This window comes from Schistocerca piceifrons, chromosome 10 (genome assembly GCF_021461385.2).
Source record: "Schistocerca piceifrons isolate TAMUIC-IGC-003096 chromosome 10, iqSchPice1.1, whole genome shotgun sequence".
NCBI classification, from domain to species: domain Eukaryota; kingdom Metazoa; phylum Arthropoda; class Insecta; order Orthoptera; family Acrididae; genus Schistocerca; species Schistocerca piceifrons.
In genome coordinates this window covers 134,387,592-134,414,211 of record NC_060147.1, presented here as the reverse complement: position 1 = coordinate 134,414,211, position 26,620 = coordinate 134,387,592, and the positions used below count along the sequence as shown (strand labels likewise).

The following is a 26,620-nucleotide window of genomic DNA, read 5'->3' as shown; positions in this document are numbered from 1 at the left end:
GATACTAGCAAACTTTTACAGTAAAGTGGGATGGAGCGCCGTCGGGCATAAACCACGTCTGCTGGATAGCTCCTAGAGGTACTTCATCAACTAAATGAAGCCCTTCATTTCTGAGAAACCGTAAGTGTATTTGTCCACTATGAGGTTGCGCCTAGATATAAGGACCAATAATGTTTTTAATTTTATCCAGCAACCGCGACTGTATTCAGTTCACTGGAAGTATGAATTAAAAAACGCCTTCAGTCACAAATTTTCCTGTTTTATTATACACGCGATGCATATCGGACCCTGTGGGTCCATCCTCAGATTTAAGTTGCTCGTATGAGGTGAAAGGCATGTCTCACACAATCCAAGGAAAGAATTTGTATCTTTTTAACACTAGCACGCATGAACGGGATGGAGAAACCGCTACATGATGGTGTTAAAAAGTTAAAAACGCTTTTCTTGGATTATGTGGAACATGCATTTCACCTCATTCAAGAGCAAAAATAAATCATGTATTAAAACAGCTTACACCTGAGGATGGACCCACGGCTCCGAAATGCATCGTGTATTTAATAAGTGACGAAAATTTGTGAGTGAAGGCGTTTTTTAATTCATTCTTCCAGCGTACCAGTAATATTGTTGTTGTTGTAGGTGTTTTACGGTCTTCAGTCCGAAGACTGGTTTGATGCAGCTCTTCTTGCTAATCTATCCTCCGAATAACTACTGCAAGCTACATACTTCTGAATCTGCTTACTGTTTTCATCTCGTGGTCTCCCTCTACGATTTTACCGCCACACACTTCCTTCCAAGTCTAAACTCGTGATTCCTTGATATCTCAGAATGAGTCCTACAAATCTATTGCTCCTTCTTGTCAGGTTGTACCACAAATTCATTTTCTCCTCAGTTCTACTCAGCATCTCCTCATTAGCTACGTGATCTACCCATCTAATCTTAAACATTCTTCTGTAGCACCGCATTTCAAAAATTTCTGTTCTGTTCTTGTCTAAACTGTTTATCGTCCATGTTTCACATCTATGCATGGCAGAACAGACTTCGTAATATTTAAATCTATATTCAATGTTAACAAATTTCTCTTCTTCAGAAATACTTTTCTTGCCATTATCCTCTCTACTTTGGTCACCACCAGTTTATTGCTGCCCAAATAGCAAAACTAATACTACTCAGAGTGTCTTGTTTTGTAACCTAAGACCCTCAGCATCACCAGATTTCATTCGACTTGAGTCCACTATCCCTGTTATGCTTTTGTTGATGTTCGTCTTATATCCTCCTTTCAAGACGCTGTCCATATTGTAAAATGCTCTTCCTAGGCCTTCGCTGTCTCTAACAGAATTAAAATGTCATCGGCAAACTTCAAACTTTTTATTTATTGTCCTTCAACTTTAATTCCTACTCGAAATACTGCTTTGGTTTAATTTACTGCTTGTTCACTGTACAGACTCAATAAAATTGGGGATAGGCTACATCTCTGTCTCACTCCTTTCTCAACCATTGCTTCCCTTTCATGCTCCTCGTCTATTATAACCGCCGCCTGATTTCCGTAAAAGTTGTAAATAGCCTTTTGCTCCCTGCCACCTTCAGAATTTGAAAGAGAGTATTCCAGTCAACATTGCCAAAACCTTCTCTAAGTCTACAAATGCTAGAAACATAGGCTTGCCTTTCCTTGACCTATCTTCTAAGATAAGTCGTAGGGTCAGTATTGCCTCTCGTGTTCCAACATTTCTACAGAATCCAAACTGCTCTTCCACGAGGTTGGCTTCTACCAGTTTTTACAGTCTTCTGTATAGAATTTGTGTTAGTATTTTGCAGTCATGACTTATTAAACTAATAGTTCCGTAATTTTCACATCTGTCAGCGCTGTTTTCTTTGGAATTGGAATGATTAAATTATTCTTGAAGTCTGAAGGTATTTCATAGATCTTGCGCACCAGATGGAAGAGTTTGTCATATCTGTTCTCCCAAGGCTGTCGGTAGTTCTGACGGAATGTCGTCTACCCCCCGGGTCCTTGTTTCGACTTAGGTCGTTTAGTGCTGCGTCAAATTTTTCTCACAGTATCGTATCTCCTGTCTTGTCGTCATCTATATGCTCTTCCATTTCTGTAACACTGCATTTAAGTACATCTCCCTTGTACACGCCCTGTATATACTACTTCCACCTTTCTGCTTTCCCATTTTTCCTTAGGACTGGTTTTCTATGTGAGCTCTTGATATTCATACAGATGGTTCTCTTTTCTCCGAAGGCCACTTTGACTTTCCTGTAGGCGGTATGCATCTTTCTCCTAGTGATATTTGGTTCTGTATCACTACATTTGTCCTCTTGCCATTTATGCTTCACCATTTTGCACTTCGTGTTAATCTCTTTTCTTTGACATTTCCGTTTCGCCTGTATTTTTATATTTCCCATTCCATCAATTAAATTCATTAATCCCTGTGTTATCCAATGGTTTCTACTGGGCCTTGTCTTTTCACCTATTTCATCCGCTGCTTCTACTGTTTTCATTTCCCCTGTGCTTCTCAGTAGTTCCTTAATGCTCCCTCTGAAATTCTCAACAACTTCTGGTTCTTTCAAGTTATCCAGGTCCCATCTCCTTAATTTCCTACCTTTTTTCTAATTTCTTCAGTTTTAATCTACAGTTCATAACAAATAAATTGCCGTCAGAGTTCACATCTGCCCTCTCCTACAATTTAAAATCTGGTTATATAATCAGTGTGGAACATTCTGGTGTCTCTTGGTCTTTTCCAAGTATATGACTTTCTTTCATGATTCCGTACAGTGTGGCAACAAGACAAGGAATATTTTAGGGAAATTTATTTCAAAGGCCCAGTCCAATCTTTGCAAGTTCTCTGCCAGAGGAACTTGCGCTGCGCCTACGTGCCTTTCAGACCCGAGGCAGTCCTGTCCAGTTAAAAAGATGCTGACCAGAGACGCCTTGAGCCCTCTGCTAGCGAATTCATGCCGTCGGTTTTAGCCAATAGTGTATGTGGGACACAGGTCATGTGCGAGGAGCCTGGAGGATTCTGCAGTGCAGGACTCAGTTGCTACTCTCTCTTGTGATCCAGACTCCGAAAGGACAGACGACGTTTTTGGGGACAGAGAGCCTCCGGCTCTGCGCCAGATGACCGGCCACCAACATCACTTAAGCACTTAACATTTGTCACCCCCTCCCCCCCCCCCCTTACCGTTGCCCTGTTATTTCATTGTTTTTCCTCTGACAAGGGGAGGCCGCCAATTGTGAAATTCAGATTCGATTCATACTCCGCATAGCAAAAGCTCATGGCCAGAGGTGTAATGTGGCAAAGCACCAAGATGCACTTCTCAGCCGTTGTCGAGAAAATCGACAGTTAAAAGAAACCGCTGCGGTGAAATACTCTCTACGATTAATAAGTTTCTACAGCGTCGTGGCGCAGTGGTAAGTGCTCGGGTTCGTAATCATGTAATATATATATACATGAATTACAAAAAACTATATATATATACACATATGAATTACAAAAAACTAATATATATATATATATATATATATATATATATATATATATATGAATTACAAAAAAATTATAATAAAAAAAAAAATTGCACGGCGCGAGATTCGATCCGGCGACCTTCGGATTACGAACCCGAGCACTTACCACTGCGCCACGACGCTGTAGAAACTTATTAATCGTAGAGAGTATTTCACCGCAGCGGTTTCTTTTAACTGTCGATTTTCTCGACAACGGCTGAGAAGTGCATCTTGGTGCTTTGCCACATTACACCTCTGACCAGGACCTTTTATTATGCGGAGTATATATATATATGTAACTATATATATATATGTAACTATAACTATTAATGAATTGCCTATGCATGTTAGTGAAGGCGGATCGCTCTCCAATTGTACCGCCTCCATTTTTCCGTTTGTTTACAGGGTGTACCAAAGCTCTCACGTCCGCACCGATTTTCGACGATGTTATAAGTTGCGCTATGGACCGCATCTGCCTTCTTTCGAACTTAGCAGGCAGCTACGCTGTTACGCGGCGGCTCGTTTCGGCCCATTCAACATCTGTCCTTCAAGTGTAACGAGCGAGTAACGGAGTTTATATTTCATACCTGCCACAGCAAATTTGTGTTCGCGGGGTCTCTATTCTAATTCGAACGTTTGACTTACGCTATACGTATTCGCTTCGGAATATCGTTTTTACGTCTTCCGTTAACTATACGTGGTTAACATTATGAGGACAATTAATAACATTTATGAAATACAACTTTGTTTGCGGAAAACATAATGATGTTCGAAGTCGCCAATTTTTCCATGACAAACGACTTTCAACAACTTATTATATGCATAATTGTTGCAACAGATTGCCGGGAATTATATATATATATATATATATATATATATATATATATATATATGTGTGTGTGTGTGTGTGTGTGTGTGTGTGTACACACATTTGAATTACAAAAAACAAATACTAAAAAAAAAGGCTGCATGGCGCAAGATTTGATCCGGCGACCTTCGGATTACGAATCCGAGCGCGTACCGCTGCGCTATGGCGCGGTAGAAACTTATTAATCGTAGAGAGTATTTCACCGCAACGGCTTCTTTTAACTGTCGATTTTCTCGACAACGGCTGAGAAGTGCATCTTGGTGCTTTGCCACATTACACCTCTGGCCATGAGCTTTTATTATGCGCAGTATGAATCGAATCTGAATTTCACAATTGGCGGCTTCCCTTGTGAGACTGGCCTAGACCTCGTAACTTCTTCCCTACGCGCGGCCCTTGTATACCGTACACTGAAATACTTTCTTTTACCTAATGTTCCTTCATTTAATGGCAGCCCTGGATGGCCACTCAGAAGTGCTGACCGCCCGATATCATGTACTCGGTCGTCGTAAGCTGGATGCAACAACATTCTTTCTTCTCCCTGCCAGTGTACAATTCTTAAAACAAGTCTTAGCGTTGTTCAGATTATGCTCTGTGCAATATTCTGCCAGGACAAATAATACAATGAAGCGCCACAGAAACTGGTGTAGGCATGCGTATTTAAATACAGAGATGGCGCTGAGGCAAGCATCGCCTATGTAAACAAGTTTCTGGCGCAGCTGTTAGAACGGTCGCTGCTACAGTGGCAGGTTATCAAGATTTATGTCAGTGTGAACGTAGTTATAGTCGGAGAGCGAGCTATGAGACACAGTGTTTCCGAAGTAGCGATGAAGTGGGGATTTTCCCGTACGACGATTCCACGGGTGTACCGTGAATATCAGGAATCCGGTAAACCATCAAATTTCCGATTTCGAGGCCGCCGGAAAAAGATCCTGAAAGAACGGGACGAACGACAACTGAAGAGAATCGTTCAACTTGACAGAAGTGCAACCCTTCCGAAAATTGTAGCAGATCTCAATGCTGGATCTACCAACAAGTGTCAGCGTGCCAAAAATTCAACGAAATATCGTCGTTATGGTCTTTCGGAGCCGAAGCACCACTCGTGTACCCTCGATGACTGCACGACACAAAGCTTTACGCCTCGCCTGGCCCCGTCAACACCGACATTGGACTGTTTACGACTGGAAACATGTTCCCTGGTCGGATGAGTCTCATTTTGAATTGTACCGAGCGGATGGACTTATACGGGTGCGGGGACAACCTCACGAATCCATGGAGCCTGCATGTCAGCAGGGGACTGTTTAAGCTGGTGAAGGCGGTGTAATGGTGTGGGGCGTGTGTAGTTGGAGTGATATGGGACCCCTGATATGTCTAGATACGACTCTGACAGGTGACACACACGTAAGCACCCTGTCTGATCACCTGCATCCATACGTGTCCATTGTGCTTTCGGCAGACTTGGCAATTCCAGCAGTACGACACCCCACACGACCAGAATTGCTATAGAGTGGCTCCACTTTTCTGAGTTTAAACACTTCCTCTCGCCACCAAACTTCCAGACATGAACATTATTGAGCATTTCTGGGATGCCTTGCAACGTGCTGTTTAGAAGGGATCTCCACCCCCTCGTACTGTTATCGATTTATGGACAGTTTTGCAGGATTCATGGTGTCAGTTCCCTCCAGCACTACTTCAGACATTAGTCGAGTCCATGGTGCGTCGCGTTGCGGAACTTCTGTGTGCCCGTGCGGGCCCTACACGATGTTAGGCAGGTGTACCAGCACTACATTACGTTACATTAATACTTGTTCCAGAGATCATGAATGCACCATTTCGTAATGATGTGGAACGTGTCAGTTTAACATAAGTTTTCTTTACACTACATATTTTGCAGTTACTACTTCACATCTAAATATTCGTCGGTTGAGTAGATGGAGATGTCATTCAGAAATTCCATTAATTTTTTTTTAAATGTTGGTTGGCTATCTGTCAAACTTTTAATGCCGTTTGGCAAATGACCCAAGATTTTTGTGGCAGCATAATTCTCCCCTTTCTATGTAAAAGTTAGATTTAATCCAGAGTAGTGAAGGTCATCCGTTCTTCTAGTGCTCTAGCTATGCATTTCACTATTATTTTTGAATTGAGGTGGCTGATTAATAAGAAATTTCATAAGTGAATGTATGTATTGTGAAGGTACTGTGAATGTCCCGAGTTCCTTAAATAAATGTCTGCAAGGTGATCTTGGGTGGGCTCCAGCTATTATTCTGATTACACGTATTTTTGTAATGAATACTTTTCCTTTTAATGATGAATTACCCCCAAATATTATGCCATATGAAAACAGTGAATGAAAATTGGCATAGAAGGCTAATTTACCGATATGTTTATGATCAAAATTTGCAATAATCCTAATAGCATAAGTAGCTGAACCTAACAGTTTCACCAGGGCATCAGTGTTTTTCTTCCAATTCAATTTCTCATCAATGCACATACCCACAAATGTGGAATATTCTGCCTTAGGAACAGACTTGTGTTCATAGTCTATATTTATCAATGGTGTTCTGCCATTTACTGTACAGAATTGTACATAGTGTGTTTCCCGAAAATTTAGTGAGAGTTCATTTGTAGAGAACTACTTAACAGTTTTCTGAAAAACATTATTTGCCTTTTCCTCAGCTGGTTCTTTTTTGTTGCGTGTGATTACTATACTTGTATGATCAGCAAAAAGAACTACCTTTGCATCTTAATGACTGCAGAATGGGAAGTCATTACTATATATATACTGCAGAGCCACAGAAACTGGTACACCGGCCTAACATAGTGTAGGGCCCCCGCGAGCACGCAAAGTACCGCAACACGACGTACCATGGACACGACTAATGTCTAAAGTAGTGCTGGAGGGAGTTGACACCATGAATCCTACAGGGGTGTCCATAAATCCGTGAGAGTATGAGGGCGTGGAGATCTCTTCTGAACAGCAAGTTGCAAAACATCCCAGATATGCTCAATAATACTGACGTCTGGGGAGTTTGGTGGCCGGCGGAAGTGTTTAAAATCGGACGAGTGTTCCTGGAGCCACTCTGTAGCAATTCTGGCCCTGTGGAGTGTCGCGTTGTCCTGCTGGAATTGTCCAAGTCCGTCGGAATGCACAATGGACATAAATGGATGCAGGTGATCAGACAGGATACTTACGTGCGCATCACCTGTCAGAGTGGTATCTAGATGTGTCAGGGGTCCCATATTACTGCGACTGCACACGTCCCACATCATTACAGAGCCTTCGCCAGCTTGGACAGTCCCCTGCTGACATGCAGGGTCCATGGACTCATGACGTTGTCTCCATACCGGTACGCGTCTATGCGCTCGATACGATTTGAAACGAGTCTCGTCCGACCAGGCAACATGTTTCCAGTCATCAACAGTCCAGTGTCGCTGTTGAAGGGACCCAGGCGAGGCTTAAAGCTCTGTGTTGTGCAGTCATCGAGGGTACACGAGTTAGCCTTCGGCTCTGAAAGCCCATATCGATGATGTTTCCTTGAATGGTTCGCACGCTGATACTTGTTGGTGGCCCAGAATTGAAATCTGCAGCAATTTGCGGAAGGGCTGCACTTCTGTCACGCTGAACGATTCTCTTTAGTAGTCGTTGCTCCCATTCTTGTCTGATCTTTTTGCAGTCGCAGCGACGTCGGAGACTTGATGGTTTACCGGATTCCTGATATTCACAGTACACTCCTGAAATGATCGTATGGGAAAATAGCTACTTCATCGCTACCTCAGAGGATGCTGTGTCCCATCTTTCGTGCGCAGACTATAGCAGCACGTTCAAAACTCACCTAAATGCTGAGAACCTGCCACTGTAGCAGCAGTAACTGACCCGATAACAGCGTCAGACACTTTTTTATAGAGGCGTTGCCATCAGCAGCGCCATATTATGCCTGTTTACATACATCTGTATTTGAATATGCGTGCCTACACCAGTTTCTTTGGCGCACCAGTGTATATTAAGAACAATAATGGACCCAGCACTGAACCCTGTGGGAACCATTCTTGATACCTCCCAAGTTTGGGGACTCTGCTGATTTTTGCAGACTCTCTGTACTGTTAATTTCAACCTTTTGCATTATTAGAGGCAAATGTGAATGAAACCGTTTGTGCACTGTTCCACTCATACCGCAATACTGAAGCTTATCTAGAAGTAAGCTCAGAGTCGCCGTCTGTAATGCCGCAGATTATTTGAGTAAGGCTATGGAAGTGTACTTGAGCTGTTGGTGTTTAAGACGCTGTGGACGCCTCTTGTGTTTCCCTGGCAGGGTGGGCCCGGACATGAAGAGCGTGGTGTACTGCTACGGCCTGCAGCAGGCGGAGGGCCGGGAGGCGTGGGACTCGCTGTGGGAGCGCTACTCCAGCACGGAGACGGCCACCGAGCAGTCCACCATCCTGGCGGCGCTCGGCTGCACCACCGACGCCCAGCTGCTGGACGAGTGAGTACGCGCTGCTGGTCTCCAACACTCCCGCGGGCTGTTCTGCTGCAGCTGTCTCTGGCAAAAATTCAGAGTGCGTGTAAAACGACCACATGAAAATGACCAAAATTAATGTCCCTTTCTGTATGTCAGCCAACGGCCTCTCCCCAGTGGTAACACTGGTTCCGTCAGGTCAACGCAGTTAAGCGCTGTCGGGCTGGGCTATCTATCTGTATCGACCCTTGAATATACTGTTGTCAAGAAAACTGACTTCATCTCAAGAATGAGACAGCAAACGCAATGGTCAAATAGGGACTTAAAGAATGTTTCAGATCACTTTAATGATAGTGTTTCCTACAAACAAAATTATTCTCGTCGTTTTTTTCCGTTTTCTGCTGTTCCCTCATTGCTTCAAAATTCATGGAGATATGTTCCATCTTTGCAACTAAATGAAAAGCAGTTTGTTTTTTGCCATAAGCGTTTTGCTTCTATTATTTATGAAGCACCTTCAGTGGCCTGTAAAACGTTTATATATATATATATATATATATATATGGTGTCACAAAAAGGTGCGGCCAAACTTTCAGGAAAAATTCCTCACACACAAAGAAAGAGAAGATGTTATGTGGACATGTGTCCAGAAACGCTTACTTTCCATGTTAGAGCTCATTTTGTTACTTCTCTCCAAATCACATTAATCATGGAATGGAAACACACAGCAACAGAACGTACCAGCGTGACTTCAAACACTTTGTTGCAGGAAATGTTCAAAATGTCCTCCGTTAGCGAGGATACATGCATCCACCCTCCGTCGCATGGAATCCCTGATGCGCTGAGGTAGCCCTGGAGAATGGCGTATTGTATCACAGCCGTCCACAATACGAGCACGAAGAGTCTCTACATTTGGTACCGGAGTTGCGTAGGCAAGATCTTTCAAATGCCCCCATAAATGAAAGTCAAGAGGGTTGAGGTCAGGAGAGCGTGGAGGTCAGGAGAGCGTGGAGGCCATGGAATTCGTCCGCCTCTACCAATCCATCGGTCACCGAATCTGTTGCTGAGAAGCGTACGAACACTTCGACTGAAATATGCAGGAGCTCCATCGTGCATGAACCACACGTTGTGTCGTACTTGTAAAGGCACATGTTCTAGCAGCACAGGTAGAGTATCCCGTATGAAATCATGATAACGTGCTCCACTGAGCGTAGGTGGAAGAACGTGGGGCCCAATCAAGACATCACCAACAATGCCTGCCCAAACGTTCACAGAAAATCTGTGTCGATGACGTGATTGCCCAACTGCGTGCGGATTCTCGCCAGACCACACATGTTGATTGTGAAAATTTACAATTTGATCACGCTGGAATGAAGCCTCATCCGCAAAGAGAACATTTGCACTGAAATGAGGATTGACACATTGTTGGATGAACCATTCGCAGAAATGTACCCGTGGAGGCCAATCAGCTGCTGATAGTGCCTGCACACGCTGTACATGGTACAGAAACAACTAGTTCTTCCGTAGCACTCTTCATACAGTGACGTGGTAAACGTTACCTTGTACAGCAGCAGCTTCTCTGTTGCTGACATTAGGGTTATCGTCAACTGCACGAAGAATTGCCTCGTCCATTGCAGGTGTCCTCGTCGTTCTAGGTCTTCCCCAGTCGCGAGTCATAGGCTGGAATGTTCCGTGCTCCCTAAGACTCCGATCAATTGCTTCGAACGTCTTCCTGTCGGGACACCTTCGTTCTGGAAATCTGTCTCGATACAAACGTACCGCGCCACGGCTATTGCCCCGTGCTAATCCATACATCAAATGGGCATCTGCCAACTCCGCATTTGTGAACATTGCACTGACTGCAGAACCACGTTCGTGATGAACACAACCTGTTGATACTACGTAATGATGTGCTTGATGCTAGTGCTGTAGAGAAATGAGTCGCATGTCAACACAAGCACCGAAATCAACATTACCTTCCTTCAATTGGGCCAACTGGCGGTGAATCGAGCAAGTACAGTACATACTGACGAAACTAAAAGAGCTCTAACATGGAAATTAAGCGTTTCCGGACTCATGTCCACATAACATCTTTTCTTTATTTGTGTGTGACGAATGTTTCCTGAAAGTTTGGCCGTACCTTTTTGTAACACCCTGTATATATACTGGGTGGTCCATTGATAGTGTCCGGGCCAAATATTTGACGACATTAGCATCAAACGAAGAAACTGCAAAGCACGAAACTCCTCTAGCTTGAAGGGGGAAACCAGATGGCGCTATGGTTGGCCCCCTAGATGCCGCTGCCATGGGTCAAACGGATATCAGCTGCGTTTTTTAAAATAGAAACCCCCATTTTATTACATATTCGTGTAGTACGTAAAGAAATATGAATGTTTAAGTTAGAGCACTTTTTTCGCTTTGTGATAGATGGCGCTGTAAGTTACAAACAGTTACAAACCACATCAAATACTGACGAATCGATTCCACAGACCGAACGTGAGGAGAGGGACTAGTGTAATTGGTTAATAAAAACCATAAAAAAATGCACGGAGGTATGTTTTTTAACACAAACCTACGTTTTTTTTTAAATGGAACCCCGTTAGTTTTGTTACCACATCTGCAAATATAAACAAATACGTAATGAGTGCCGTTTGTTGCATTGCAAAATGTTAATTACATCCGGAGATATCGTAACCTAAAGTTGACGCTTGAGTACCACTCCTCCGCTGTTCGATCGTGTGTATCGGAGAGCACCGAATTACGTAGGGATCCAAAGGGAACAGTGATGGACCTTAGGTACAGAAGAGACTGGAACAGCCCATTACGTCCACATGCTAACACCTTTTTATTGGTCTTTTTCACTGACGCACATGTACATTACCATGAGGGGTGAGGTACACGTATACACGTGGTTTCCGTTTTCAGTTACGGAGTGGAATAGAGTGTGTCCCGACATGTCAGACCAGTAGATGTTCAATGTGGTGGCCATCATTTGCTGCACACAGTTGCAATCTCTGGCGTAATGAATGTCGTGCACGCCGCAGTACATCTGGTGTAATGTCGCCGCAGGCTGCCACATTACGTTGTTTCATATCCTCTGGGGTTGTAGGCACATCACGGTACACATTCACCTTTAACGTACCCCACAGAAAGAAGTCCAGAGGTGTAAGATCAGGAGAACGGGCTGGCCAATTTATGCGTCCTCCACGTCCTATGAAACGCCCGTCGAACATCCTGTCAAGGGTCAGCCTAGTGTTAATTGCGGAATGTGCAGGTGCACCATCATGCTGATACCACATACGTCGACGCGTTTCCAGTGGGACATTTTCGAGCAACGTTGGCAGATCATTCTGTAGAAACGCGATGTATGTTGCAGCTGTTTGGGCCCCTGCAATGAAGTGAGGACCAATGAGGTGATCGCCAATCATTCCGCACCATACATTTACAGCCTACGGTCGCTGTCGCTCTACCTGTCTGAGCCAGCGAGGATTGTCCACGGACCAGTAATGCATGTTCCGTAGATTCACTGCCCCGTGGTTTGTGAAACCCGCTTCATCGGTAAACAGGTAGAACTGCAACGCATTCTCTGTTAATGCCCATTGACAGAATTGCACTCGATGATTAAAGTCATCACCATGTAATTGCTGATGTAGCGACACGTGAAACGGGTGAAAGCGCTGACGATGCAGTATGCGCATGACACTACTTTGATTCAGTCCACCGGCTCTCGCAATGTCCCGTGTACTCATATGTGGGTTCGTGGCAACAGCAGCTAACACACCAACTGCACCCGCTTCTCCTGTGACGGGCCTGTTACGGACCCGTTTGCGTGCTACGACCATACCTGTTGCATACAGTTGGCGGTAGATGTTTTGCAATGTGCGCCACGTTGGATGCTCTCTGTCCAGGTACCGTTCTGCATACACCCTGCAGGCTTCAGCTGCATTTCATCGACACTCGCTATAGATGAGTTTCATCTCCGCCTTTTCAGCGTTCGAATACACCATGGTCACAGTTCCTATAACACTACACTATCACAGACGTCTGGTAACACGGTGTACTACAGTTGGTCTACGTGCGGAGACGAATGCAGAATAACAATAGCAGCAAGCGCTACATGCGGACACTGCGACAGCTAGACCAAACCACAACAGTGCACTACCGCCACACTCGTAAACACGGTCGTCATCGTAAACATGTCCCTGCAGATGCTGCTCGCCGACCGTGGCCCGTGTTTGTTACAACACGCAACTGAACGTCGGAGGTTTCAAGCGTCAACTTTAGGTTACAATATCTCCGGATATAATTAACATTTTACAATGCAAAAAACGTCACTGATTACGTATTTGTTTATATGTTCAGATGTGCTAACAAAACTAACGTGGTTCCATTTTAAAAAAAACGTAGGTTTGTGTTAAAAAACATACTTCCGTACATTTTTGTATGGTTTGTATTAAACAATTACATTAGCCCCTCTCCTCACGTTCGGTCTGTGGAATCGGTTCGTCAGTATTTGATGTGGTTTACGAAATACACAGCGGTAACGTTAGGTGCCTCACCCTGTATAATAAATGCATTACGTAGTAGTAGTTACAAGTATGCTACTATGTTACATCTTCTCATGTTTTCATTTTTCCAAGTTAGAAACAAGTTTTGCTGCGTCACGTTTTGTGAGATTAAATTACTGTTTGATGACACAATTTACAGTGTTGCTAGTCCGTGTGAATGTTTGGAGTGCGTAGTTTTGTCAACTGTCGCTGTGTGTTCATGTGTGGTTTTCTGTTTGCGTTGTGTGTGGGGTTTCTGTTATATGTGAGTGAGTCATTCTTTGTGTGAGTGGATTGGATAGCAATAAGCACACATCTGACATGTTCAGAAAGCTAACTGCCACAGATACAGTTATACAGACTACATCCAACCAACCACAGAATGAAAAATGTGCGGTCCTGCGACACATCTTATACTGACTAAATAATATCCACTTGAAAAAGAAAACTGTGAAGAGAGTTGCAAACAATACAACTCATAGACACAAACAACAGTTTTAACGTCCATATAACACAAAGATGTAACTACACAACTACAGAAACATGAAAACGATCATAGCGCACAAACACCACAGTCATTACTGACATTACAGCATGCACAGAAACACAAAACAGTGGCACCCATGACATGACTAACAAAAAGAAATGGTACATTGTAACGTACCGATACAAATAAACACACAAAATAGCAAATGCAGTAAAGAAACAAGGATTACACATTTCTTACAGAACAAGAAACACATTCAACTTACATTTACAAACAGCAATAGACAAACAAGTAAAATATCAAGAAGCATGTATATAACAGTTGGAACGTCGAGAATGTGAATCAGTATATGTAGGGATGACAGGGAAGAATTTCAGCACTAGGTGTAAGGAACATATAAGATGCTGGAAGTATTAAAGCAGCCACTCTACCTTTGCTGAACACCTGGTAAAATATTGACGTGGAAAGAATTAGAGTAAACAATTACAACAAAAGACTCCTAATATTATAGGAAACCAAAGAGCCCTTGCAATTAGAAAGAAAGCAATTAATCGACAAATCGATATGACCAATGACTGATATGTTAGCCATTAAAACAATAATAAACAGAAACATGGAACATAAGTAGAAATAATAAGCAATGAATACCCCCTCCTTTGTCTCTCCCTATCTCTCCCTCTCTCTCTCTCTCTCTCTCTCTCTCTTTCTCTCTCTCTCTCTCTCTCTTTCCCCCTGTCTCTCCCACACCACAGACACACACACACACACACACACACACACACACACACACACGGACACACACAACCAATTAACATATATCAAACCAATTAACATATATCAAACCACACACAAAACACGGTCAAAAGATAAACACGCAGTGACAGCCGGCAACATTACACACTGTAAACACACACACTGTAAACACACACACTGTAAACACACACACACTGACCACACACTACGAAAAGTGCAAGCGAAGTGTTGTAATGTACTTGGGCGATAAAATCGCCCGAAATCGGCCACCTGGACTACGGGGACCGAATAAACACATCTCCAGGACTACACACTCACATGGAATAGCAACACTGTAAGTCGTAAGCACACCAAACGATAATTTAACCACACGAAACTTGTGCTGGAAAAGTTGTTTCTAACTTGGAAAACAAGAGGAAAACACAATAAAACGTAACAAAGTAACATATTTATTAATAAGTATATAAAAAGGAACATGTATTACAGGCCGCTGAAGATGCGTCACAAATAAAAGAATCAAAACGCGCATGGCAAAAACGAACTGCCTTTCATTTAATTGCAAAGACCTCCATGAACAACAATTTTATTTCTGAGTTGTACAGGGGGAATCGCCTGACCAGAGCGATGATTGCAGAAACACGGCAGCACGTAAAGTCCCATTGTAGTGTTCTGCTGTGTGAAAGATGTAATGCTTCACACGCTCCACCGTACTACGAGACATGTTCAGAAATAAGTGTACTGTGACAGTAGCGTGCTGGGATTTTTTTGTTTTTTGAGGGTTGACAACACTGAGTGGTACAGGGGGAATCCCCTGACCAGAGTGATGATGGCAGAAACGCGGTAGTTCGTAAACTCGCACTGAAGTGTCCAGCTGAGTGAAAGATGTCGGTAACGAAGTGCAAGCCACGTGTTGTGATACGCATCCTACTTGCGGAAGGAACAGCGCCTGCCGAAACATTTTCGCTTATCGAAACGGTTTACGGTGAAGTTATCATGAACACAACAAGAGTGTTTGAGAGGTGTACGCAGTTCAGTGGAGGCAGAACAAATGTTCATGACAAACAGAGGAGTGGAAAATCTTCCATTTTGACTGACGAGTTGGTGCAAAAAATGGGGGAGAACTGTTCGCGAAAACCGCCGATTGACAGTGGACGAAATTTCTGCGGTGTTTCTCAACTCTCCAGAACTCTTTCTTACGAGACACTCACAGAAACGCTGTGATACAGGTAACTGTGCTCATGATGTGTCCGAAAACAGCTAACAGAGCAAGTACAAGAAAAGTGTGGTAGGTAACACCCGCGAGTTTCTGCAGCGACTTGAACTGCAAGGTGAGGATTTTCTGAGCTCTACTGTGACTGGAGATGAAACGTGACTGGCTCTTTACAAGTCTGAGACAAAAAGACAATTTTCACAATGGCGTCACACCAATTTTCCATTTGCTGGAAAAAATACAGAATCACAGTTGTGGACAAAATAATGGTCTCTGAGTTTTGTGACCGAAAAGGTATTATTTTGGTCAATTTTCTGCCTCAATTGGAGACTATCAGCGTACAAGGTATTGTGAGACCCTGCAAAATCTCAAAAAAATTTGTGAAATATTATGGGACTTAACTGCTAAGGTCGTCAGTCCCTAAGCTTACACACTACTTACCTAAATTATCCTAAGGACAAACACACACACCCATGCCCGAGGGAGGACTCGAACCTCCGCCGGGACCAGCCGCACAGTCCATGACTACAGCGCATGAGACCGCTCGGCTAATCCCGCGCGGCAACAAACTCTCAAAAGGATTCAAAACAAAGTATGGGGATTGCTGACGAATGGAGTGTGCTCACTGCACGACAAAGCGCCTACTCACACAGGCTTGGCCACTGGGGCGCTCCTAGTCTCACTTGGTCGGGATGTCTCGAACTGCCCTCCGTATTCTCCTGATTTGGTGCCTTCATCTTTTCACCTCCCTGAAGGCACTCGCCTGTGGGACTAAATTTTCACCCAGTGAACAGGTGCAGAAAGAGGTACTGAAGTGGCGGAGGAGCTGACTGGAGAGTTCTTCGAGGAGGGCTTAAAGAAGGTCGTGTCACGCCTCAGTACATAACTGAAGTGGACGGCGATTACGTGGAAAAATAGTCGACGAATGTATCGACAATATATTGTAATTTTTTCTGGTTAGACTTTTAAAAATAATTTAAAAAACGTATTAGACTTATCATACAGTGAAGGCTTTCCCGACCGGATGGTACTGTTGTTGATAATTCTTCCGGGTTATTTGGCCGTGGTCCATGGAATACTTCTACTCCTAACGTTTCTTCCAATACTACGTTGAACATCCTCAGTTGTATAGCTGGTCTTGTTGAGTCCTGCCGACTGATGAGTCGGAGAGCGGCTTAAATACCGAGGAAAGTGGGCGTGGTCTAGGCCAAAGGACAAGGATGGTACACAGTAATGGAAGAACACGGTGTCTTTACCTTTTATTAGTAAGGTTACAGACCGAATCAGCAAAATTTTGCTGAAACATAAAGTGAAACCGGTATTCAAACCTATCAGAAAAGTAGGACAAGTACTTCGTTCTGTTAAAGATAGAAGGCCACCATTACCATCTAGCGGTGTGTATAAAATTCCGTGTACCTGTGGCAAGGTCTATGTAGGTACTACAAAACAAGTGTGAATACGAGGGTAAAGGAGCATAAAAGTCTTTGCCCACTGGGTAAAATACACTCCTGGAAATGGAAAAAAGAACACATTGACACCGGTGTGTCAGACCCACCATACTTGCTCCGGACACTGCGAGAGGGCTGTACAAGCAATGATCACACGCACGGCACAGCGGACGCACCAGGAACCGCGGTGTTGGCCGTCGAAAGGCGCTAGCTGCGCAGCATTTGTGCACCGCCGCCGTCAGTGTCAGCCAGTTTGCCGTGGCATACGGAGCTCCATCGCAGTCTTTAACACTGGTAGCATGCCGCGACAGCGTGGACGTGAACCGTATGTGCAGTTGACGGACTTTGAGCGAGGGCGTATAGTGGGCATGCGGGAGGCCGGGTGGACGTACCGCCGAATTGCTCAACACGTGGGGCGTGAGGTCTCCACAGTACATCGATGTTGTCGCCAGTGGTCGGCGGAAGGTGCACGTGCCCGTCGACCTGGGACCGGACCGCAGCGACGCACGGATGCACGCCAAGACCGTAGGATCCTACGCAGTGCCGTAGGGGACCGCACCGCCACTTCCCAGCAAATTAGGGACACTGTTGCTCCTGGGGTATCGGCGAGGACCATTCGCAACCGTCTCCATGAAGCTGGGCTACGGTCCCGCACACCGTTAGGCCGTCTTCTGCTCACGCCCCAACATCGTGCAGCCCGCCTCCAGTGGTGTCGCGACAGGCGTGAATGGAGGGACGAATGGAGACGTGTCGTCTTCAGCGATGAGAGTCGCTTCTGCCTTGGTGCCAATGATGGTCGTATGCGTGTTTGGCGCCGTGCAGGTGAGCGCCACAATCAGGACTGCATACGACCGAGGCACACAGGGCCAACACCCGGCATCATGGTGTGGGGAGCGATCTCCTACACTGGCCGTACACCACTGGTGATCGTCGAGGGGACACTGAATAGTGCACGGTACATCCAAACCGTCATCGAACCCATCGTTCTACCATTCCTAGACCGGCAAGGGAACTTGCTGTTCCAACAGGACAATGCACGTCCGCATGTATCCCGTGCCACCCAACGTGCTCTAGAAGGTGTAAGTCAACTACCCTGGCCAGCAAGATCTCCGGATCTGTCCCCCATTGAGCATGTTTGGGACTGGATGAAGCGTCGTCTCACGCGGTCTGCACGTCCAGCACGAACGCTGGTCCAACTGGGCGCCAGGTGGAAATGGCATGGCAAGCCTTTCCACAGGACTACATCCAGCATCTCTACGATCGTCTCCATGGGAGAATAGCAGCCTGCATTGCTGCGAAAGGTGGATATACACTGTACTAGTGCCGACATTGTGCATGCTCTGTTGCCTGTGTCTATGTGCCTGTGGTTCTGTCAGTGTGATCATGTGATGTATCTGACCCCAGGAATGTGTCAATAAAATTTCCCCTTCCTGGGACAATGAATTCACGGTGTTCTTATTTCAATTTCCAGGAGTGTAGATAAATCGGCCGTTGCGCAGCATGCACTTCAGTCCGGTGACCATGTAGTTAAGTTTTCTGAAACTACAGTTGTAAGTGCTACCACGAACTATTATCCATGACTGTATAGGGAGGCTATTGAAATTTATAAATAGGAGATAATTTTAATAGAAAAGAAGAGGCCTTGAAATTAAGCGAGATATCGACAGTGGCGTTACAGAATCGATAAGTGATTTTTATCTGTGACGAAGTATTATCGATAGTTACATTTTATCTTTGGCTAGTTTTCTCTCTGCTACTATGTGCAAGCTAGACCACGCCCACTTTCCTCGGTATTTAGGCCGCTCTCCGACGCCCGACTCGTCAGTCGGCAGGACTCAGCAGGACCAGCCATACCTCTGAAGATGTCCTACGTAGTATTGGACGAAACGTTAGGAGTAGAAGTATTCCATAGACCACGGCTATATAACCCGGATGAATTATCAACAACAGTATTAGACTTGAAACTTCCTGCCAGATTAAAACTGTGTGCCCGACCGAGACTCGAACTCGGGACCTTTGCCTTTCGCGGGCAAGTGCTCAACCATCTGAGCTACTGAAGCACGACTCACGCCCGGTACTCACAGCTTTACTTCTGCCAGTACCTCGTCTCCTACCTTCCAAACTTTACAGAAGCTCTCCTGCGAACCATGCAGAACTAGCACTCCTGAAAGAAAGCATATTGCGGAAACATGGCTTAGCCGGAGCCTGGGGGATGTTCCCAGAATGAGATTTTCACCCTGCAGTGGAGTGTGCGCCGATATGAAACTTCATGGCAGATTAAAAGTGTGTGCCGGACCGAGACTCGAACTGGGGACCTTTGCCTTTCGAGGGCAAGTGCTCTACCATCTGAGCTACCGAAGCACGACTCACGCCCGGTACTCACAGCTTTACTTCTGCCAGTACCTCGTCTCCTAGCTTCCAAATTTTACAGAAGCTCTCCTGAGAACCTTGCAGAACTAGCACTCCTGAAAGAAAGGATATTGAAGAGACTTGACGTAGCCACATCCTAGGGGATGTTTCCAGAATTAGATTTTCACTCTGCAGCGGAGTGTGCGGTGATATGAAACTTCCTGGCAGATTAAAACTGTGTGCCGGACCGAGACTCGAAGTCGGGACCTTTGCCTTTCGAGGGCAAATGCTCTACCAACTGAGCTACCAAAGCACGACTCAAGCCCCGTCCTCACAGCTTTACTTCTGCCAGTATCTCGTCTCCTACCTTCCAAACATTACAGAAGCTCTCCTGCGAACCTGGCAAAACTAGCACTCCTGGAAGTATTAGACTTACTTTCTGAACATGTATCGTAAGATCTGAGGTTGTTTTTGCCAGCTTGGCTACTTGGACCATTGTTAATGTGTGTGTTTTACCGCTGAAGCTGTACGTGTTTGTAGTAATACAGTTCTGCCTTGCACCTACCTCTTACAACTGCAGGCACAGCACACCCACGTGCAGATGCTGTGCGACCAGAATAAGTTTAGACGTGTCTGTGTCGGAGTTACCGCCTGACCTTGTGCCACCGCTGTTCGCAGGTACCTCTCCAAGACCATCACGAACAACTCCGGCATCAGGAGCCAGGACTCGTCCACCGTCTTCTCCTCCACCTTCGGCACGCCGCAGGGCATCCAGGCTGCGCTCAACTTCCTCAGCCAGAACTTCGACGCCATCAGGCAGTAGTGAGTATCCTGCGTATATCAACCTATGAAGGTGATTCACTCAAGAATCATACGACTACAAATCTGAAGGTTTCATTTACTGAAGAAGTTTTGGGTTTTCATTGACTCCTTAAGGTATCTGTGGTGTGCATACTGTAAGACCTTCGGTGCACACACCATCAGATTATTTGACTTGTCGCTCTGACGAAGTAGGCGAAAGTGAGCAATATGTCTCGTGGTCTTATTGTGGCGTGTTTATCTTCTGCCGTTAGGTCAGACGATAGAAATGCCACTTGCACGCTTAGAATAGCAGATTGACAGTGACCAACTTTAAACAGAACTTGATTAATTTTCACACACATTTATTAAAATAATAACAAGCATAAAAATAACTTACCTTGGTTCTGGATGCTATTTACAATTGACAATCCGAAGTTCCTTTGGTCTTGGTACGTTAATCTTATTCTCACATACCTCTGATACTTGACAAAAGTGTCTATACATTTATCTTCATGGCTAAGTACAGAAATATGGTAATCTTATTAGGTGCAGACTGAAACTTGACTATAGACTGGTACAGACTAATGCAGACTGGTACAGGCTGTTGCAGACAAATGCAGACTGACTAATCGGAGGTCTGTACACTCGATATAATACCTCGCGCGTTCAGGCATCACTGCGCGAGTGTGATTCGCGAGGAGAAAAGGTTCTACGTTAGTAGCAATCTCATTGGCTCCGTTACATATTAATACGCGGATTGGCGGAAGCAGAATTTGGTCCGTCTCTGAGGCAGCGCCATCTCGTAGTGCGGAGACGGACGAGCGCTGCGCCTGCGCTGTTGTGCTTAGCGGGGCGCGCTCTAGTGGGAAAGTTGTGTATGCACTAACTACGTGGAACTATGTGCACAACAGTATCTGTATGAAATTAACTCTGTGATGAGCTAAGGTCGGGGGGGGAGGCAGAGGGAGGAGGGGCATGTGGTCAGTTCTCCAGACCCCAGAACAGCTGAAGTAGCTCCCCAATTGTAGCCCCAACGTTCGAAACGAGCTAAGTATCTTTTCTTTCAGAACTGGTTTTATTACATTACATACGAGGCGTGTTTTTTTAAGTAAGTACCGTTTTGAAATTAAAAAAAGACATGCTAAGATATCTCAATAATTTTATTTTTACATGAAAGCCTGTACCTTAATGTACCTTTCTACATAATTTCCGTCAATATTGAGGCACTTGTCATAACGTTGTACCAGTTTTTGAATACCCTCGTCCTAGAAGTGTGCCGCCTGACTTGTTAACCGCTGCATCACCACTGTTTTGACTTCGTCATCGTCTTGAAGACGCTGACCGCCCAGGTGTTTCTTCAAGTGCAGCAACAGACGGTAGTCACTGGGCGCAAGATCAGGGCTCTACAGAGGATGATCTAGAGTTTCCCATCGAAAAGATGTGATGAGATCTTTGGTCTGATTCGCCACATGCGGACGTGCATTGTCTTGCAGCAAAACGATGCCCTTGCTCAACTTCCATGGACTGTTGCTTTGATTCTGGTGTGACGTAGGCCAACCATGTTTCATCGACCGTAACAATTTAGCTTAAGAAATCATCACCGTCGTTGTGGTACCGCTCAAGGAAAGTCAATGCACTGTCTAAACGTTTGGTTTTGTGCACATCCGTCAACATTTTCGGTACCCAACGTGCGCACAATTTCCGGTAATTCAAGTGCTCGGTCACAATGCCATACAAAACACTATAAGAAACATTAGGAAAGTCATTCCTCAAGGAGGAAATCTTGAAACGTCTGTTTTCTCTTACCTTATTGTCCACTTCCTGCACCAAACTTTCATTAACGACCGAAGGACGCCCACTCCATTGTTCATCATGCACATTTGTGTGGCCATCTTTAAATACTCTCACCCACTTTCTTACCATTCCATCACTCATGATGTTTTCTCCGTAAACTGCAAAGATCTCACGATGAATATCGGTCGCTTTTAGGCCTTTAGCACTAAGGAATCTTATAACAGGCCGGCGGGACTCACGAGTATCGGAGGCATCTTAAACACTCAGTACACAACGTAAACAAAGAAGAATCAGACTGTAATGGCGTCAGTGCGTAGATTAAGGTACAGGTTTTCATGTAAAAATAAAATTATTGAGATATCTTAGCACGTCTTTTTTTTAATTTCAAAACGGTACTTACTTCAAAAACACGCCTCGTACTTGCGAGTATATTATACTACGAGGAGCGTTCAATAAGTAATGCAGCACATCTTTTTCTCGCCCAGTTTTCGCTGCAAAAGTGCGGAGTTTGTTGAGGGACATCGTCGAACATTCCCGCTTCAGACTATAGTTTCACGAAGTTTGGTAAGTGTCGGCACTGTGCATAGCCTTCAAAATGGCGTCCCCAATGGGGATCCGTTCCAAGTAGAGAACTGTCATTAAATTTCTTTTCTTGGAAAGCCAGAGTATCGCAAGTATTCATAAGCGCCTGCAGAATGTCTACGGAGACCTGGCAGTGAAACAAGGCACAATCAGGCGATGCATCTCCATCTTCGAAACGACGTCGCGCGAACTTGTCCGACCTCCGCGTGCCGGCCGGCCGCACGCAGCTGGAGACTCCTGCAATGTTGGAACGAGCGGACACTCTCATTCCAAGTGATCGACGGTTCGCAGTCAGACACCTCGCTGCTCAACTGGACGTCTCTGTGGGTAGTGTTGACACACTCGTCCACCTGCTGGGGTACTCAAAGGTGTGAGCCCGAAGGATTCCTCTGTGCGTAACAGAAGACCACAAAGAGAACCGAAGGACCGTCTCTGCGGAGTTTCACGTAAGTTACGAAGCTGATCGTGACATTTCTTTGTCGAAAATCGTCAGACCTGATGAAACACGGGTTCACCACTTTGAACCGGAAGCGAAATGGCAAACGGACCACGTCTCCTCCGAAGAAAAAGTTCAGAGCCGGAGCCTCAGCCGATAAAGTCTTCTGGGGCTATGAAGAGTTCTTCTGTTTGATGTCTTCCATCGAAGTGCAACGATCAAGTATGAAGTGAATTGTACTACCCTCAGGAAACTGAACAAAAGTTTCAGCGTGTTCGTCACCACAAAAATATTGACGAATTTCTCCTTTTCCATGACAACGAAAGTGATACGCCAGCTAAACCCGCACGGTAGGTGATTAGAATTGTGGAAAGGGCCAAATAAGGTGTCGGTCAGTTTCTGTTCAAAATTGTAAGTTATTGTAATTTAATAACACTTTTAAACCAAAACGGCACATAGCCGAACGTTTACAACTACGAGTTTCAAAATCCAATTCTTTCAGGGCTGAGGACCTCCAAACGAGAAATCTTAAAAATCAGCAAGGTAAATTTCAAGTGACTGAAGACACACAGCTAAAATTGCAAATAAAATAATAAAAATATATATGTATATATCACATCTAGGCTGAAAGCCTCAAGGCAAAAGTGGATAGAACAAACATAAACAAGGTGCAATACAAACGGCTGAAGGCCACAATTAAATTTCCAAATTTTAAAATATATTACAACAATCTTTTAAGGCAGAAGGACGCAATGTTTTCGCTTAAGGGGAAATTTTGAGAATAAGGCTTTAAGTGGCTGAAGGCCAACAGTTGATTTTCCAAAAATTCAAAAAAATACTTTAACCTTTAAGTTTAAAGTGGCCAAAAGCACACTAAAGCAACGCAGCGACAATAACTAAATTTAAAAATAAGGTTTTAAGCGGCTGAAGGCCCACAATTGATTTTCCAAAAATTCAAAATACGTTGAACGTTTAAGTTTGAAGTGGCTGACAGCGCACTAAATGAAAAGCTAGCACAACAACAGTAACTTTCAGCAAAATATCCACTTGCCAGAATTCAGACTTTCTTATACGGGCTGAAGGCCCTTGATTTACATAAACCACAATAAAAAAAATTTTCTTTAAGGCATTGGCTATAATAGATTACCAACAGACCATTAAACACCCATGAAAATGGCAGTACACCGGCACACAGATGTATCCGGGGGAGGGAGAGGGGGGGGGGGGGGGTGGACCTGCCCTACAAACATTAAAGTTCACGTAGGTGCGACAGCTGCTGGCCCCAACTACACTTGATCCGTCGATAACCCAACCAAGAGACAGTCACAGACCGACCAACCAAACGACTTGCTAGCCACCAATCACAACATGAAAACTCAAAGACCACACTGTTACAGACCGGATTATCCACAATGAAATATGTATTAAGCTGTCAAAACTACACACGGTGTTGGACTGTGACAACAGGTGAGCAAAGGACACTGCCGGAAATTACCTTAGTGGCCAGGGCAGGTAACCGGAACACTAACGGCCACAAGGCAGAAAAATCCGCTGGTGCACTCAAATTGTAGTCGACCAATATACTTGACACCACTGCACGGCAGCTCGATTTCACCACTACAAAATACTTGGTGTTGCTCACAGAAAAAGCTCCCCAACAGCGAACCACCGAAACGAACGACACAACATGAATGGACGTGGCTTGAGTACTTAACACACCACTCAACTTTGACGTCCTGGGTCGGTGAGCCACGGAGCTCGTAGCCATCGGACAGCTCCACACACGCCCCGACACTGCGCAGGGACCGCCAGCAGACACAGCCGACTGCGCCGCACGGAGATATCCTCCCTGGTCCACACCAACCGACCGACTGCCCGCACAGCCCCTAGCCGGAAACTATATGCACCAGACCAAAGATGGTGCAAATATAGATACATATGGCTGGTGCCACACGTAGAAGGAGGAAGAACCATGGAATAGCCGCAACAACGGCGGGAAACCAAACACAGACAGACAGCCAAGTTCAAGGAAACGCATAGTTTGGAGTGAGCACGGCTTAGAAAGGCCTCGCGCATGTCTGCTCACAAAACCTCATGGGACTGTCCCCCTCATCCACCCTACAGCCCGGATCTCGCACCTTCCGACTTCCATCTGTTTGGCCCATCGGAGGATGCGCCACGCAGGAAGCAGTAAGCAAGGCGTTGGCTCCTACGTCGACCAGTAGAATGGTACCATGCTAGCAGACAGGCCCTGCCAGTAAGGTGGCGTAAGGCCATCGCATTAAACGGAGATTATGTTGAAAAATAGAACTTCACAGCCAAAAGAGTGGGGAATAATATGGTGTATAGGGATCCTGAGTAAAACCAACATACCTTGAGAAAAAAAAAAAAATGTGTCGCCTTACATATGGAACACCGCTGGTAAAAGCGCTTCATCGTGTGACGATGGTAACGAATCGTAACGGTGATCAACAGATGTCGTTGGTGCTAGATTCACGATCTCCTTCATTCTAAACGTGCCTGAAAATCAGCTTCGAATTACATCAGTTTAACCGGCGAACGCAATAGTTGCCATATTGTTTGTTGTTTAAGGGCATGTTTACGCTGTCGAAGAACAAAATGATGCTAGTAATGTCTCAAAACGTTTCTTATCTGCGAAAATTAGACGGCATATCGCAGGAGCAGAATATATTACGAGTTCTGGGAAAACAATTTCGGTGAAATCCGAATAAATAAATGAAGTTATTTTATTTGTATACTGAATTGTTCCATTCTTGCCGGAACTAGGTTTGATTCTACCGTGAGCGGTAAACAATATAGAACGCATGCATAACAGTATTTATTTCAGTGAAACACGGGGAATGGAGATGTATCTAATGTAATAAGAAACTGTATTTAAATATTTAGAAACTAACGTAATAACCTTCCCCACGTCAGTTGAACTGCAGGTGTATCCTGTCTTGCAAGTCTACGTCAAATGAATTCACAACAAATTCATCTCACGACTTCTTCAGGGTGATTCACGAAGATATGCAAATATTTTAATATGTTATTCTACAAGTAAAACTAAAGAAAATTGTTCATATAAACAAAGGTAAGCTAATGTTTAGTTACAGAGCTACAGCTAATAAAAGATTTTTCCTGAAATTTAGCAACTTCATCAATGTAAAGCCACCGCAAAAGTGTAAGAGGTTAAAGTACAGCACGATTTCCATTTATTTTGTTATTCATCTGGTGAATCTAATAAAACATGTTCCAGACGTGTATCTGCATTACCTGCTGGCATTATGCATGCAGTAGACGAAATTAGGAACAACACTGTGAAACTGAAACGGGCAACAAAATCTGTTCATACACGTGCAGAGCTAAATACATTGAAATCGGTGGAGGCA

At 44.6% G+C, this 26,620-nt stretch overlaps 1 protein-coding gene across 1 annotated transcript in view; it reads left to right on the top strand.

Annotated features, from left to right (window-relative positions):
* The window catches only part of LOC124718769 (aminopeptidase N-like), a 152,655-nt gene that overhangs the window by 114,775 nt on the left and 11,260 nt on the right, over positions 1-26,620 (top strand). Inside the window, exons 14-15 of the mRNA XM_047244382.1 lie at positions 8,681-8,851; positions 20,294-20,437. Of these exons, the coding sequence (XP_047100338.1) occupies positions 8,681-8,851; positions 20,294-20,437 (315 nt within the window). The remainder of the gene's footprint in view (positions 1-8,680; positions 8,852-20,293; positions 20,438-26,620) is intronic.